The sequence below is a fragment of the Delphinapterus leucas genome, chromosome 1 (genome assembly GCF_059928025.1).
Source record: "Delphinapterus leucas isolate spDelLeu-1000000601 "Yukka" chromosome 1, BTC_Dleu_Yukka2, whole genome shotgun sequence".
Classification (NCBI taxonomy): domain Eukaryota; kingdom Metazoa; phylum Chordata; class Mammalia; order Artiodactyla; family Monodontidae; genus Delphinapterus; species Delphinapterus leucas.
This window is the reverse complement of record NC_143129.1, coordinates 162296652-162314640: the sequence shown is the minus strand read 5'-3', so window position 1 is coordinate 162314640 and position 17989 is coordinate 162296652. Positions and strand designations below refer to the sequence as shown.

The 17989-nt window shown below is 33.8% G+C and overlaps 1 protein-coding gene across 8 annotated transcripts in view; it reads left to right on the top strand.

Moving 5' to 3' along the window:
- The window catches only part of ZMYM4 (zinc finger MYM-type containing 4), a 174824-nt gene that overhangs the window by 110380 nt on the left and 46455 nt on the right, over positions 1-17989 (top strand). For 7 of the 8 annotated variants that reach the window (XM_089896248.1, XM_089896239.1, XM_089896252.1 and 4 more), the window contains exons 3-9: positions 2090-2614; positions 4313-4374; positions 4723-4893; positions 11753-11837; positions 12068-12323; positions 16189-16363; positions 16475-16687. In XM_089896248.1, the coding sequence (XP_089752374.1) occupies positions 2090-2614; positions 4313-4374; positions 4723-4893; positions 11753-11837; positions 12068-12323; positions 16189-16363; positions 16475-16687 (1487 nt within the window). Of the gene's footprint in view, positions 1-2089; positions 2615-4312; positions 4375-4722; positions 4894-8991; positions 9198-11752; positions 11838-12067; positions 12324-16188; positions 16364-16474; positions 16688-17989 lie in introns of those variants that run through there. The other variant, XM_089896268.1, reaches the window with a different exon arrangement.

The window sequence follows — 17989 nt, the reverse complement described above, 5'->3', positions numbered from 1 at the left end:
GTAAGTTGTAGAAATTTCTAAGATTTTATTAGCATCTTTGTTTGAATTAATTACTTAGTTAAGTGAAAATGGTGATTTTCTAATTTTATTATTTCCTCCATTTGTCTGTTTTTCTGGTTCGCTGAGGAGAGGGAATCATAGCTATCTTTTTCATCTAGCATAGTACTTATCAAGGAGTGATTTCCTAATAAATGAATGAGTGAGTACTTTAGGCTGTGGGATGTTATTGAAGGATTTCAAGTGAAGGTATAATGTAGAATGATTAATGGTGTAGAAAGATAATTCTGATGTCTTTATGGAGGAGAGCAACTTGAAGAAAGCTTTCGTTTGGACCCTGTATCAGTTAGAACTTGATTATAAGTAATCCAACTCAAATCAAATCAGCTTGAACAAAAAAAGGAATTTATCCTGGATCATGGAACCCAGGGAATGATTTGAAGATCCAGCCACACAAAGGGTTCATCTGGGCTTCAGGAACAAATAAAAGCAAGGCTGTCGGTGCCACTAATATTTTTAGTCTTTGCTTCACTCTGTGTTTTTACCAGTTCTAGTTTGTCTGCTCATGGACCAATTAAATATGGCTTCAGGGCAGGATTTGTAAGAATATGGCTGCCTCCTAGATATCATGTGGATTGAGTTAGCGCACTGTTAACAGGAAGAGATGTGGAGCGTTGGAATGGTACCAAGTGGAGGAGATGGATTTGAGAGAGATATTAATTAATACAGTTTGCAGAATTTGTCCAAGGGGAAGGAGAATTGGAGTGATTCTCTTTTTTATCTTGAGCAAATTGCTGACTTGGTGATGCTGTTAATTAAATGACGGGAAAACAAGAAAGTATGCTTGGAATGGGAACATGATGAATTTGGTTTTAGAAGTGCTAAGTTAAAGGTCCCTAGGGGACCTATAGAAGCTAATTGAATATAGATATCTGAAGTTTGGAAGAAAGGTCTAAGCTAAAACGCTTAGGAAGTCAACAGCAAAAGTCAAGGCTATAGTGGTGAATCATATAGTCTGAGTGTATAAAATGAGACGAGAATTGGAATACTGAGCACATAAAGCAGAGGAAGAGACATATGAAATAAATTAATAGGACAATTATAAAATTAGGGAACAATACAAAAAAACCAAAGGTATTTTATCTAGGAGGGATATGCCACGTAAGGATTGAAAAAATAATTGGACTTGACCATGAGGAAATCATTGATGATCTTAATGAGAGAAGTTCCGATGCGAAGTTGGGAACCAGATTGCATTAAGTTCAAAGGATTAATGACTGGGAGATGAAGTAGAAACAAACCAATGTAAACTTTTTCCCTAGGTGTTTGTGAAAGAAAGGTGAATTAGGTCAGGAAAAAGAAATACAGGGCTGGGTTTTTTTTGTTTGTTTTGTTTTGGAATGGAAGAGACTTTAGCATGTAGTTTTGAACAGTAGAAAGTTTTTAATATATATTCTGGCTTGGATAAATTTTATTTTTATGTTTAAATATTTACCATTATAAACATTAACTGCTGTAAGTGTTTATTAGCGTTAGTGCAGAGAAATTAGGACTCTGAGGTCAGAGATCTGGGTTCTAATCTCAGCTCCCCAGAGTAGTCTCTATGATAACTATAATTATCACTTTTATATTCCCTTCTATGTGTCAGTCACTGTGTTATTAGGCCCTTTTTACATACTGTCATTAAACCTCACCACAAATTAATCTCCAAGGTGAGTATTACACTGTTTTACAGATAAAGAAGCCTGAGAATTTACTTCTCAGGATCACATAGATTTTCAGTTAATCATGCTATGATTCCAACACAGATATGTCTAATTCTGAAGTTGGTGCTCTTTTTTTCTATATTGCATTGACTTTCTTTCTAACCTGAAATAGTTTCTCAAGTTTTACGTCCCTATTTCCTTATCTGTCAGATAGGGATATTTTATCTGTCACACCTATATCAAAGTGCTAATTGAATACCACAGTATTATTATCTATATTTTGTTTGAAAAGAAAAAATATATATTTGGTTAAATGCCAGACAGACCTTATAAATATGGTCATCTTTAGCACTATCATTTGTCTAAACAGTATTTTACTTTTTAAGGTGGTGGTATCATGGATACAGAAATGTCTGAAGATATAGACCACAACTTAACTCCTACCCTTGACAGCATGTCTTATGGAATGCCGAATCAAACAGGATCTGAAAATTCATTGCTGGATGAAGATGATTATTTTTTGAACTCTGGGGATCTTGCAGGAATTCCAGTCGTTGGTAGTGACAATGAGGATGAACAGGATTTTAGTTCAAAGGACAATCTTGTTTCTTCAATTCATACTGATGATAGCTTGGAAGTAGAGAGAAGAGTCACACAGCATGAATCAGACAATGAAAATGAAATACAGATTCAAAATAAATTAAAAAAAGACTTTCCTAAACAATTTGATCAGGTTTCTGTCTTTAAATCAATACGGAAAGATTTTAGTCTAGTAAGAGAAAACAGCAAAGAGACTTTTTCTGGAAAGGAGAAAAATAGAGACCTAACTTATCTTGAACGTGAAAAACGGTTGGATAAACCCCATAAAGAGTTGGATTCAAGGTTGAAAAGCAGTTTTTTTGATAAAGCAGGTAATAATTGTTGGAATAGAGCCATAAAACACAATAAATAACGTACTGATAATAATACAGCTTTTATTACTTCTGATGCTAAGCAAAGTATGAACAGTTAAATTCATTGTAAGCTTGTCATTTTTCTTTTATCCTTGTTCTTTGCAGAGTGACTGAATTTCTCCCAGTAACTATTGGTAATGGTATAAATGGTTGAAAAATAGCTCTAAACCTCATTTCTCCCTCCCCTGGTTGCAATATTTTGATGAGAAGGCAAGATACTCGAATCACCTGTTCATTTTCTTTGGTTGAACATTGGAACCTGAAGTTGGATTTAACTTCTTTGTGCTGTAAGCACTAATTCAAACTGCTGTCCCACCAATTAGTCCAAATTAGGGAGGGTTTTTCTTTTTGATAACATTTCTATTTTATGTTTTAGAAGTTTCTTGAGACTCCTCTTGAGCCTCTTTGCCCATCGTACCCTATACTTAGCTTCAGTTCCATTCTTGAATATATACATTTTCTTATTTCTGTGCCTCTCTTTCCTCCTGCTGTTCCATTTGCCTGAATGTCGTTTTCTCTCTTTGTATATATGCCTGTAAAAGTGCTTCTTATTCAACAACACCTAACTCATAAACCTCTTCTGCCCTATGGTCATCCCTAACCTCTCTACATCAAGAATGTTTGTTTCCTTATCTATATTTCCATAGCATTTTGTTTATGCCTCATTATTTATAGTACTTACCACACGGTATTATAGCTCTATTTGTTTTGCCTTACATGCTAGTGTAGGAGTTTATTGAGGGCCAGATTGTATCTTATTCATCTTTGTGTTCTTGGGGCCTAATGTGGTGTAGTGAAAATAGTAATATTTCAATAAATGTTCAATAGGTGTGAAAGAAAGCTTGGTAGAATATACCAATCCTTGTATTTCTTTTGACAGTGCTAGGAAAACTCTGATTGAAAGGACAAATCAGTATTGTTAAAAATAACAATTAATTTAAGTATCCATTATGTACAAGACTGTACAAGGGTATACTGTATTTTTCAGTATGTATTATTCAGTATGTATTTTCAGTATCCCTATGAGGGATGAATTATAAGGGTACTTATCTTCAAGGAACATAGGGTCTAATAGCAGAAGGGACAAGACAAGGCAAGTAGCAGAAGTGTCAACGACCAGTTGAATAGCATAAAACTTAATTTATAATTAAAGACAGTAGTAGAAGAGTTTGTTATAAGGCAGCATAATAAAATTTCTATCAAATAACTGAAACTGTTTTAGGTATTCTTAGGAGAGAGATGATTTTTAACTCAGTGGACAAGGGCAGGTTTTATAGAGGAGAGGTGAATTTTGAACTGAGCTGAGTCTGGAAGACTGTATAAATACTAGGATAGAGGGGACTTGGAATGATACAAGCAGAGATGGGGAAGAACAAACATAAGTAATTTTCAGAACATAGTGGATAATGTAACCACTTTATTTAGGTTTGAACAAGGAAAGAGCATGAGGCAAGGCTAAAAGTTAGATGGGGCCAGATTGTTTGTTTCGAGTGAAACTACCTTTTGGGTATTTTTGGTACCCATTTCACTCTAATGAGCAGCTTCATTGGAAAAGAGAGGTGATTATCAAATGATAGCTTTTTAGGTCACTCTTTGTAAGATTTGTTATTCATATACATGTGTTTGTTTTGTTTTGTTTTGTTTTTCTTTCAATAGCTAATCAAGTTGAAGAAACATTACATACCCATTTACCACAAACCCCAGAAACAAACTTTAGGGTAAGTTTTCAGTGTGTATGTAGATTGCTATAACTGTGGCAAGTTTTCTTTATGTGATTTTCTAAACTGTAACTGTATGTGTTAGGTAGAGCGCTGATTTTATTTTTTTTAATTTCCTTTATTATTTTCGTAAGGACATCTTTGGAGATGTTCTCAGAAGCCTCTGCTCTTAGATTCTTTATTTGTATTTGATATTTAGACATATATCACATTTACTTGTAAGCGTAGGGACTCTAATGAATGTCCGTAGAGTTCTTCATTTCCAGTGAACTTTTCTTTGGGTGTTAAACCTGAAGAGGAATAATTTTAAAATCTGAATATTTATTAATCCTTTATATTGTGTTTTAGGATTCCAGCTATCCATTTGCCAATAAAGAATCCATTGGTTCGGAACTGGGGAATTCCTTTGCATCAAATGTTAGAATTAAAGAAGAACCTTTGGATGATGAGTATGACAAAGCAATGGCACCACAGCAGGGACTACTAGACAAAATTAAAGATGAACCTGACAATGCTCAAGTAAACATTTCACCTTTTCTTCCCCCTTCTTTTTGTTCCACACATGAATTATTCATTCAAGAAAGGAAGTTCTTGATTAAGAAGTGAAGTGTTTTGTTGATGGGGTGAGAGGAGACTCTTAATGAAGGTTGAGGCAATTGAATTATCTTATAAGAATAATACTAAGGAATCAACCAGAGTTATAGGAAACTTTGTCCAAGTAGTAGTTAAGGCTTTTAATCCACATCGTTCCTTAATACCACTGTTCTGTGAATTTTACATTTTCGGTGCAGGATTAGGGAAAGTGAGTCTTCAAGGATTTGAGATTGATACAGCAGACATGGCTGAAGGTTTATGATGGTTTATGAGTTTATGGTGTGATTGAGTTTACATAAGGTAGTAATAAGCCTTTTGCAGTTGCTGCTAATGAAGTATAGGCTATGTATGGATTTAAGTGTTTTTCAGGAGGGATTAATGGGATTAATTAATCTTTGGAAAAATTAGCTGATTGAAGATCCAGTTCATTAGATCAGTGGGTAGAAGATAAAGGAGGTTTTGCTGCTTTGATGGGTGATATAGGATTCCAGTTTTGAGATCTGTGAGTAATAAGGGTAAGGATAGAGCTCTGTTATTTCAAGGTTGCTCTGGAGGTAAAAGTCATAAAGATTCTGTAAGTGTGAATGCTGAAGTCAGTGAAGTTATCCATGCAATTAACGACATTGCAGTGGTTGGAACGGAATAAAGATGCTGTAATCATTTTGGAACGTAGGAAAAGGACCAAGGGATGAATATGCAATAGAGCAGTTGTTTGAGGGTGTTCTGTGTTTTATACAGCTGGTATGAGTGCAGAGGCTGAGAAGTAAAGATAGCATGAATTAGCTGTTTTTTTGAAATGACATTTGATGTGGAGAAAGCTTACCTTTCCATATCTTTCTTTTATGTTAGGGGGGTTGAGAATGTGAGACTTCTGTGGAAGAAGTTTTTTTCACTCAGATGTCTCTTAGCAGGGTTTCTCGGCACTATTGACATTTGGGGCCAGATAATTCTTTGTTGTGAGGGGCTGTCCTGTGCATTGTAGGATGTTTAGAAGCATCCTTGACCTCTACCTACTAGATGCCAGTAGTACCATGTCTCCAGACATTGCCAAATGTCCCCTGGGGGACAAAATCCTCTGCTATTGAGAACCACTCTTTTAGAGTAAGGAAATGGAAGAATAGGTGATTTATGGATGTAGGTGATTTATGTGAGTCAGATTGATGCTTCAATTAAGTGAGAATGCCATGGTGCCCACTGGAGGGTAGCTGTATAGGGTAGTGATGATAAAGCTGTAGAGTTGGATGGCTGTGAGTGTGGTAGCTACAAAGATGGTAGAGAAGGAATATGAAAATATCTGAATAATGAAAACATGTTAATAAAAGCAGGCAAAGTGGAGGTCGTGGAGATCTGAATTAGAGATAAGGAAGTGTCCTGACACCTAGGGGAGGTTCATATGGCAGTGTATGCTTTAGAAGACTACTACCATGCCTATACAGGGCAGATCTCCTGTCTTTTAAGTGCCCCAATCTGGACATGGGAAGTCCATAAGAAATCATAATGCTGGCAGGGTACCAAAGACGTCACTTTCTGCCTGTACATGACCCAGTGACACTTTCCTTGAGCTGAAAAGGCAGTTACAGCAAAGGCCAAAAGAGGGCATCAGGAAGGGTTATTTGTATTGGGTTGGCCAGAAGGTTCGTTCAGGTTTTTCTGTAATGTCTTACGGAAAAATCTGAATGAACCTTTTGGCCAACCCAATATTACTGTTTTGAAAACAATCAGATTCCAGTGACTGGAGGATACCAACAGGGTGGAACAGTCAGGACACAGAAACACCTACATTTTTATCACTATTCAAAGTGTAATAATGTGTTATAAAATGCCGTATATGAAGTTTCGTCATGATTTTGGGGAAGAACTTCCCTAAGGGCTCACCACTTGATTGACTGGACTCTTAAAAACCAAGCAGGAATCTGTGTAAGTTCTAGACATAAGGTCCAGAAGCATTCTTTGCCCTGACCCCACAATAAGGCAGCTCCAGCATGTGAGTGGTAAAACTAGGTGTTCTCTGAGAAGTCCTTTCTGTTATCAGCTACACCAATCCTGTGGGATCATACCTTTGATGACTCTTCTAGAAATCCCTGACCTCATGTTAAATTATGGATACCTGGTTCTTTCTTTTTTTTCCATCCCTTCCTTACCTTCTCTCTTCCCCTCCTCTCCCTTTCCCTCCTACTTCCTCTCCCCCCCTCCTATTTCCTCTCCCCTTCTCCCACCTCCTTCTTCATTGTCCTGTTCTTTTAGGTATTTCTCCTCAGTGACCATAGGAAATCTATATTCCTTGTTCAACACTGCCTAATGCTTTATTATTCTTATTCATTTCCCATAGACTGGAAAAAGGAGTTCCAACAAATTATTCTCTTAGACTCTGAAACAGTACTATTAACCTAATGCTCATAAAATACTGATAGATTTAACAGCTGTGGTCAGTCTTTACTTTTGACCATCAGTTACTTGTAATAACTTTTCTCTTGGTGTAATAAGATCATAGCTTTAGCTTCTGGCACCTTGTCAAAACCTCCCTTGGCTTTTCTCTTTGCTTAACTTGTAGCTCTGCTTTCAACTCACTTCCTTATTCTCCTTTTTACACAGTTCACTTTGGTCTTAATTTTTTTACTTTCCCATGTAAATCACTAAGATACTGAAATGTATGTTTATATATATATTTACTTCTTCCCAATTGTTCTTATTTCTTCAGTTATAATTTTCTGGGTTTGCCAGTTGTCATCCTCCTGCCTCTGTTACTGGTGTAGCATCATTTGTCCTCCCAGTTACATTTCTTCATTCAAATCCTATTGCATGTTACTATAATATATTCTGTATATAATACTTACAGATACTTTTATGTGTACTATATTGTTTCATCCTCCAATATAAGAAGGCCAGAGTAGATGATATTAACTCTGTGTTTAGGTGAGGGAACTGAGATTCATAGAGGTTAATAAGTTAGTTACTCAAGGCCATATGGCCAGGAAGGAGCCAATCAGCGGCCTTCATCAAGGCCTTATTATTATAGTCTACCAAACTTTCTATAAATAAAAGTTGTTTAAAAAAATGACTAGAGAAGTTTTTAAAATAAAAACTTCAAAGAGCCAGAGACGTCATTTTTTCTTCTCCCCTTTTCTATAGTTTCTGAAAGCTGGAAATTCAGTAAATATTACATTAAAATCATGATTTTTTTTCTTTTCTTTTTGCTCATAATAAAAGGAGAGCTAATCTGTAATCTCTCATTGAAGTAAATGGATTAGAATGGGAAAGCAAATTAATTAATTGTCACAATAGTGAGTCATATAGTCTTGGCAAATGGAATGCAGTAATTCAATGTTGGGGCTTGTTTTTTTAGCCATGTCAAGTTAACTTGGTTATAGAAACTGGGTTCTTCATTTCTAAAATACTGTCTTGGGATACTGATACATACTTTATGGTAAATAAAGGGAAGGTAAAGATATTGTGGTAGAGGATTTTTTGGTTTTGTTTTGACACCTGTTTTTCTGTTTCTGAAAGCTTTTGGGTCATCAGCTTTTCACTTCTCAAGTTATTAGTTATTGATTTTTTATTAAATATTTGTAAAATTAATCATTGTTGGGAGGATACTAACATAAACATGATTATGCCTTGAAGGCATTGTGGGGTGTACAAGCACAGTACTTAAGATATATTCTTACTTTACTACATTATATAAGTAATATGTACTTGAGGCTTAAGGAATGTATCAGAAGTTTGAAATAACTGTCACAGACAGTGAGAAAGAGAGCTGACTGGAGACCATGAAAGTATGCCCATGAATACTGATTTTTTTTCTGGAGTTTTCTGAGATTTAAAAAAATTTCTTACTTGTAATATGCTTTCATATACTATATAATGTAGGAATGTTATGATGAATCAATATTAGAAAATCTCTTAATATACGTAACTTCATCAACAGGTCAAATAAGACTAGATATATAGATAGATAGACAGATGCCGAAAGACATTTCATGTAATTCACTATGCATTTCTTATAATAGATACTCTCTTGATCAGGTAAGGAAATACCTACTTCTGATCAATAACAGTCATTGAATTTAAAAGTAAAATGATGGAAACCTTCTGTTAATAATAACTAAATGAACACAAATTACTGATGTCAGCATTATTATTTAACTCTTGTTGGATTTTCGACCCAATACATGTTAAAGAAATTAGAAGAAATAATGGAAAAGGGGAGACAAAATTATCATCATTTACTGGTAAGGATCTTTATTAGAAAATTAATAGAATTCTTGAAAGTTTAGTGGAGTAGCTAGTTGAATTTTAGTTATATAAAACAGAGAAATATTTCTATAAATCAGTTGTTTCCCAGTTAGACAATATTATGAAAAGATATACTGTTTCCTACAGCAGAGCAACTAAAAAGTGCTTGTATCAGATAAAACAACTTGAATGAATGCAGAGACTTTTTTTAATATAAGATATTAGTTATTCCTAAATTAAGATACAGTATGGATACAATTATGAAAATATCAGTGGTTTCTTATGTTTTGAAGAAAAATAAATAGGCATGCACACACACATTATGTTACATGTATGCTCTAAACATTAGAGATGTGGTGAACTATTAAATGATTAAACATCTCACAATTATTTTCATTAGGATAGTGTGATATCATAAGAGTAGTCAGCCTGATAGTGATGCAGAATAGATTGCCATAAAAGAGATATTTTTAGAGGAAGTTGATATGTTAATGGTGAGTGGAAGGAATTCATCAGCTATTCAAAGAAAGAAAAAGAAAAATGCTCATTATATATCAAAATAAATATCAATAAATCACAGATGGATTAAAGCAGGAGTTGGCAAATTATCTTTCAGCAGTGGGCCAAATCCAGCCTGCCCTCTTTGTTTCTGTTTTGTTTTTCTGCACACTGTTTTTATAGTTTTATTGGATCATTGCCACATTCATTCATTTACATATTATCTATGGGTACTTTTGCTCTACCAGGGCAGACTTGAGTAGTCGTGATAGCATGGCCTGAAAAGTCAAAAATATTTAGTATCTGGCCCTTTGCAGATAAAGTTTGCTGACCTCTGGATTAAAGGACTGTATTATAAACAATGAAAACTTTCTTAGTATTTTATTGTGGAAGTAGAACTTTGTAAGAAATAGAAGGAATCGCAAAGGTAAAAACTGTCAGTTTTTTGGCATAAAAATGGAAACTTCAGTATGTAAAATTTATCTCATAGTACATATTGAGGAAATGTTGATAACAGATGTTATCAGAGGTTAATCTTGTTACCTTATAATGCTTTTTTTGTAAATGGATATTAAAAAAATTGGAAATTAAAACAAGAATGGGAAGAGACTTTTAAGTGGCTTTTATCACAAATTGCTAGAATAAATAAAATTAAGGTTTTAAAAAACAATCTGTCATTGTGCATTAAGAACCTTTACTATGTACTTATTTACCTAGTAATTCCACTTTAAGATTCTTTCCTTAGGAGATAATCCTAAATATGAGTGTATGAGTATTCACAGAGATGTTCATCATGGCATTATGCAAATGTGTGGGAACAAGTGAACCAACACTGGGTTGTGGTTATGTGATTTCAGTGCCATTCAGGGCTATCAAATTGGAGACTGAGGCCAAGGGAAAAATTAGTAATACTGATCCTGTCTTTACTTATTTAAAGTTTTGGTATTTTGTTTATGATGGATTATGGCATTTTAAAAAATAATTACTGAGATTTTTGGTGCCTTAATTTGTGCCTGAGGCAAGTGCCTCACCTCACCCCAGTCTCATCCTTATGTAATCTGATATGTCTATTAAATAATATATATCAGTATTTTCTTGAATTCCAGTAATGTACAGACACGTCTTATCACAAAAAAAGGCGGTATGTTGGAGTTGCCTGAGAATTCCAAGAATAAGACGTCTTTCAGGGTTTTGCAAGTTTCAGTGTGATAAACAGTGAATTAAAATACAAAGTTAAATCTACCACTTAGGGGCTTCACAATGCAATAATAGAATTGTAAAAGCTAACAACAGCACTAAAAACTTGTTGTACAACTCAGTTATATGTGGTTATTCATGACTAAAAATATACTTACATTCACTAAAAGAATTATTGAAATAAAAACCCAGACTTTTAAAATATTTTTTTTAGAATTCTCAGACTGCCTGGTCTGCCTTTACAGACCTCAGGGATTCTTGGACTCCAACCTTAGAAACACTGATATTTAGCCACTAGAATTTATTTTAGAGTAATATGTGATAATATGCAAATGTTCAGTTGATTCAAGTGACCAAAAAATCATTTTATAAGAATGCTATATTCAGTATAATTACTGCTGTGTGAAGAAACACATACGGCAGGGGAAAAGACTGGAAAGAAATATAACAAAAGAGTAACAGTGGTTGTTTTGGGGTAATGGAAATATGATTAGAATTTTTTTCTCATTTCTACTTGTCTAAATTTTGTATAGTAAGTGTGTATTACTTTTATAATAGATAAACAGCAACTTAAAATACTGTAATAATTTTAAGAATTTAAAAAATAATTTGTGAATATCTGGTAGTGCTATAGGCTAGATAGCTACTGTCATTTTTTACCTCAACTCTCAGCGTGTATAAACATGTTATACCCTTATTGTAATTATAGTTTGCTTGCTATTACTTATTAATGTTAATGTAGTAAACATTTTCCACCCCTATATAGCCATAGTAAAATGTCTTGAATATCTGGATTTCTTTAGATACATTGTATTTATTTTTTCTTTACATATTTATTTATTTTTCTTTTTAAAAGGAGTATAGTCATGGCCAACAGCAAAAAACTCAAGAAGGGGAACTGAAAATTAGTGCTGTGTTTTCAGTCAGTGGCAGTCCTCTTGGTAAGAAGCAGAACTGAATGAATGAATCATGTTTATTTATTCTGACCAGTATGAGTGAGAGGAAGTATCTACTTACATTAGTAAACTAGGCAGTTTAGAATGGCTTTAATTGTGTATTGCATAATTAGTGTTGGGTTTCAAGACTAGCTCTAGAAGAGAAAGAAAGGATGCCTACTTAAAATTCATGGTAAAAAGTAAAACTTTTTTTTTTTAATTTTTTTTTTTTAAAGCTCCACAGTTGACTACTGGCTTTCAGCCTTCACTGGCATCATCTGGCATGAATAAAATGCTTCCTTCAGTTCCAGCCACAGCTGTTCGAGTTTCCTGTTCTGGTTGTAAAAAAATCCTCCAGAAGGGGCAAACTGCTTATCAGAGGAAAGGGTCTACTCAGCTATTCTGCTCTACACTGTGCCTCACTGGATATACAGTTCCACCTGCCCGCCCACCGCCTCCTCCCACTAAGAAAACTTGTTCAAGTTGCTCAAAGTATAGCAGAATTCTAAATTATCGTCTTTGCTTTCTTTCTTTCAAGATACTTTGTTCTTATTTATGTATTGTTTAATTTTCTACCTTTCTATGTTTTTTGAGAAATATCACATTGTTTACTACGAACATGTTGTTGCTGCTTTTAATCTTTCTGGACGCTAGGTTCTCAGCTTTCTTTTAACTTTAAGTAATGTGTCTTTTGTATAATAAGAGGTGCTTTTGAAATGTACTTTACTATCCTTGTTAGTTGAGATGCTTGAGAAAACAAAAACTATGCCATTTAAGGGTATTACATGACCACAATATTTTATCTTGTAACTGTAGGCAATAGATGCTTAGATGCAACAAATATTTAATGTTTATGTAATGTTTTCTATTAGGTAGTTGGAATTCATTTAATACTTTTCATCTTAACTTTAATTGGATTCCAGTGTATGTATTTTTATTTTCTCAGTATCTCAGGTATCTCAGAGGTTGTATTTCAGTGTTTAACAACAAAAAATTATGACCTTAGATCCTAATAAAATCATCCTGATATATTTGAGGAATATGAACTAACTTAGGCTAATTTTGCAATGTGGTCATTAGACACTGTTTAAATAAGTCAGAAAAAGATGAATAATGCTCTTGTTCTGAAATATTTTGGCTTCTATTATTAAGCTACTCAAACCATGATTTATTAGTTTCGATATTTGTACTTAGAGTACCTCACATGGGTGCTGCCCTTTCTCTGTCTAGAAAGGGAAAAGATGCTCCCTCTTCTGATTCAATAGGAAAAAGTATAGAAAGAAACTTCTAAAAGAAATTTGAGTATGGTTAGAAGATGTTCTAGAAGTTATATTTGCATCCCTTTATGTTTCAAGTTTAATTTAGTAAAAATAGACTTGTTTGAATTATGAAACATGTTTAAAAAAGAGTACTTACAGATGATATCTAATTTCTATATTCCAGTATATTCATCCTTTCTAAGATCAAATCAACTAGAAAATTATAATTTTTGTAAGGTTCTTTGTTCTTTTCCTATTTTGCTATGAAATAATTTCATGTAAAAGCTTCTTTTTATGTTTCTTTATTTAATTCTTACTTTAGCGATCAGCGCTTTCTAAAATTTCAGCAGTATTTCTCCTTTCATAATAATAGTCATAGATACTTAGTGCAAAGATTTAACAGTGAATTTCAAAATGACCATAGGAAGCTCATGGAAGTTTTAAAATGTGTGCCTTCTTTCTGTGTTTTTTAATTCTTGTCCATACATGTTGTTCTTCTCATCTAAATTTACTATATCTCTTTGGTCTCTGGTGTTTGCCTTGCTTTATCTGGAGATGGTCATTTTACCTGCATGTCATATCTTAGCTCTGTCTGATCTTATGTAATTTAATTATTTTAAAGATTAAATGTTCTTCTTTTGTAATGTTTGGTCTTATCCATGAATTTTAACCTGTCGTTCTTTGACTTTTAACTGTTCTACCTTTTCATTCACTTACTATGTTATCTTTTTTTTTATCCCTTGTTCTTTTCCATTCACCCCTTTCTGTTCTTCTTTCAGGTACTCCTTGCCTGCCTATCACCTCAACTTTTCTTTTTCATTTTCTGTCTTTCTTAATTTTCCCCCCTTCTCTTCTTACAGAATACCTTTTTCTCTTGTTGCTCAGTTCTCAACCATTTATCAGTCTTGTTTTTCTTTGTATTCCATTTCATTTTCTGTACTACGCTTTCATCTCCTTTTCACCACTTTTCCTTTCCTTCCCTTTTTCCTCTCTTATTTACACAGTCATTACAGCAGTTTGGGATAGTCTGGTTTATCTGATTATAAAATTATTGATTTGGATTGTGCCTGAAATATAAGGAAGTTAGATTCAAAGAAGTTAAATGATTTGCTCAGTGTCACATAGCTGGGTAGTTCTGGCACATGCATTTTCCCCTCTAGATAGTCCATGCATTGAACAGGTTTAATTTGTAAGTCAGTCCCTATAAGAAGGATTTTTACTTTAATTTGAATAGGTGGAGATAGAAAAGATTTCCTTCCTGATAACTACTGCTGTTTTTGTAGACCACTAGAAATATAGCAGCAGCACTTAGGTTGAAAGAAACTCCTTAGCTGTTTGGAGTAACAATTTTATTTTTGTTAGTCTTTTATTAACCAAATCTCTTAGCATCTTGAATTTAACCTAAACTCTGAATATGTTTTGGCTAATCATCATTTAATTTTTAGATTTCATTAGAAATAGGGACCTAACAATTTGTTTTAAAAAAATCAGTTTCAAATCCTACACTTTAAAAGAGGTAACTTGGAGGGTACTTTTGTTAATACTGTTAGAAAGATCAGTTTTCTTGATAATAATGGCAGTAAGAGAGGTAACTGTTTCAGGATTGTCTGTACCATCTGAATTTTTACTATCTGAAATGAGATTGCTCCTTCTCATTCTGATAAGATGTAATCTGTTACAATAAAATGTAATGCAGTTGGATGTTAAGCATACTGAGAGTAGTGAGAAGTAGCTACTTTTATGATTCTATTGCCTTGATCCACGCTGTTCTCCAACTTTTATCTCCTTAGCCTTCTAGAAAACATCTATTTAAGGTCCAGCTAAAATACCACCTTTTGGGTAGCTTTTCATGTCACATCTTGTCTGAAATAATTGTTTCTTCATTTCTATTTCTGTAGTATATTTTATGTATATAAATACATTTTTCAAAATTATTTTACTTTTTTATATTAAGAATGCTTCTTTTATGGTATTTTATATATCATTTGTCTATTTGTCCCAGTATACTGTGAGCTCCTTGAGGGCTTGTACCATATCTTGACATAGGGCTGGGCTAGTCCCTGGCTCAAGGTAACTGCTCATTAAATACCCTTATAAATGAAATAGATTAAAACCCAATAAAAAGTAGCTGGAAAGGCCAAAAAAAAAATGCAGGTAATAGAGCACTCTCAAGCTACTAAGTATTGAAGATGAGGTGTGATGTTGTGTATTACAGCATAGTACAATATCAGGTGCTCCTTGGGATGAGTCCCATTATATTTACTATTATCTTTTTTTTGAAGCAGAGATATTTGTAATCTTTTCTAAAAAGTACTATATTAGTATAATCTGTTTAAAATGTAAGAGTGAATATAACAGTTTATTTACTAAATATTATGTGAGTGTATACTCATGGGAGAGAGACATTGTTTATAGAATTTCATCAAGGTATTTTTTTTTTTTTTTTCATCAAGGTATTTTTAAAATTGGTTTTTAAAATGGTTTGTACTTAAGCGATAAACTACTGTGTAGGAAGAGTAATTTGGGAGTGGGATAAGGGGTGGAGTGGTAGGCAGTCTTAATCCTTAGGGTTTTAATCTTCATTGTCTTTTACTGCTAATGCTTACAAATTGAATTATTTAGATCTGGAAATGTTCAATTTTATATAATCATGCTAGAATATGCGCTCTGTAGTTTGAAATGTATTCCTACTTTTAAAAGATAGTGGCTTTAAAATTTTTCAAGTGTAATGTTAAAGAGTATTTTTGAACATATAGGAGAGCCTAAGGAAGAAAATGAACATCTTCTATAATCCTACCTACTAGAGAGAGTGAATGATAAATGTTTGATGTATATCTTTTTAATCTTGAAACATAGTGTACTAATCCTCACAATAGTTCTATGAACTAAGCCGTGTATTAGTTTCATTTTATACAACAGAGGTTGAGGATCAAAGTGATTTACCACTTTATTCAAGAAAACCCAGGTTTTCAGATTTAAATACCAATGCCCTTTCCCTACACTTTTAATTGCCTTTGTTTTATTTGATATTTTTAGTTGACAAAAAGGAAAAAAATGAATTATACTATGGCTTATTTTATCTTTGTTGTCATTTTTAGAGACATTTTAAATCCAAAGGATGTGATCAGTGCCCAGTTTGAAAATACCACCACTAGTAAAGATTTTTGTAGTCAGTCATGTTTGTCAACATATGAACTGAAAAGAAAACCTGTTGTTACCATAAATACGAATAGCATTTCAACCAAATGCAGCATGTGTCAGAAGAATGCTGTTGTAAGTTATCTTTTTACTTTAGTGGGGGAAGGAGTCTGATACTTGTGCTTAAAGGACAGCTTTTGATGGTCTTTGCTTGTTGTTTCTAAGTTATTACTTTATAATTCCTAGATTCGACATGAAGTTAATTACCAGAATGTGGTACATAAACTTTGCAGTGATGCCTGCTTTTCTAAGTTTCGCTCTGCTAACAACCTCACCATGAACTGTTGTGAAAACTGTGGGGGTTACTGCTACAGTGGCTCTGGACAATGCCACATGCTCCAGATAGAGGGACAGGCTAAGAAGTTTTGTAGTTCCACATGTGTCACAGCATATAAGCAGGTACATGACCATATTTAATCCTGATGTCTTTGTTCCTTTCAGAAGGATTGAATTTTTTTGATAGAAATTATTTATGAAAATGTCAGGAAAATATTAATTTCTTGTTATTAGCTTAATATTTTTGCATGTAAATAGTATTTTTAAAATGCATGTGTGTTAAAAAACTCTTGTTATAGAGTTTTATAAGTACCATATACAGTTGTACCTCAGTATCCATGGGGAATTGGTTCCAGGAACCCTGAGGATATCAAAATCTGAGAGTGCTCAAGTCCCTTATATAAAATGATGTAGTAATTGTATATAACCTACACACATTCTCCTGCATACTTTAAATCATCTCTAGATTATTTATAATACCTAATACAATGTAAATGCCGTGTAAATAGTTGCCAGTGTGCAGCAAATTCTTTTCCTTTTTGGAATTTTCTGGAATATTTTTCCTGGAATATTTTCGATCTGCATTTGGTTAAATCTGCAGATGTGGGACCCAGGGATATGGAGGGCAGACTGTATTTCTCTTAATGCATTTGAAATATCAATACATGTTTTTAGGGTATGGATTATTTTATTTAAAATATGATTAATGTTTTTGAACAAGATTTTGAAAATGCAGAAAAGCACAAAGAAGAAAAAATTAGGCATCTCTCAGAGTTACCCAGTCCCATCATTTTGGTGTATACCTTCTAATCTTTGCTTCTGCCAATCCCAAACTCTCAATCCATCCCTCTCCCATCCCCATTCCCCTTGGCAATCACCAGTCTATTCTCTATGTCCCTCATTCTGTTTCTGTTTCATAGATAGATTCATTTGTGTCAGATTTTAGATTCCACATATAAGTGGTATCATATGGTATTTGTCTTTCTCTTTTTGACTTACTTCACTTAGTGTGATAATCTCTAGCTGCATCCATGTTGCTGCAAATGGCATTATTTCGTTCTTTTTTATGGCTGAGTAGTATTCCATTGTATATATGTACCACATCTTCTTTATCCATTCATCTGTTGATGGACATTTAGGTTGTTTCCGTGTCTTGGCTATTGTTAATAGTGCTGCTGTGAACATAGGGGTGCATGTATCTTTTTGAATTACAGTTTTGTTTGGATATATATCCAGGAGTGGGATTGCTGTATCATGTGGTAATTCTACTTTTAGTTTTCTGAGGAACCTCCATACTGTTTTCCACAGTGGTTGCACCAATTTACGTTCCTACCAACAGTGTAGGAGGGTTCCCTTTTCTCCACACCCTCTCTGGCATTTGTTATTTGTAGACTTTTTAATGATGGCCATTCTGACTGGTGTGAG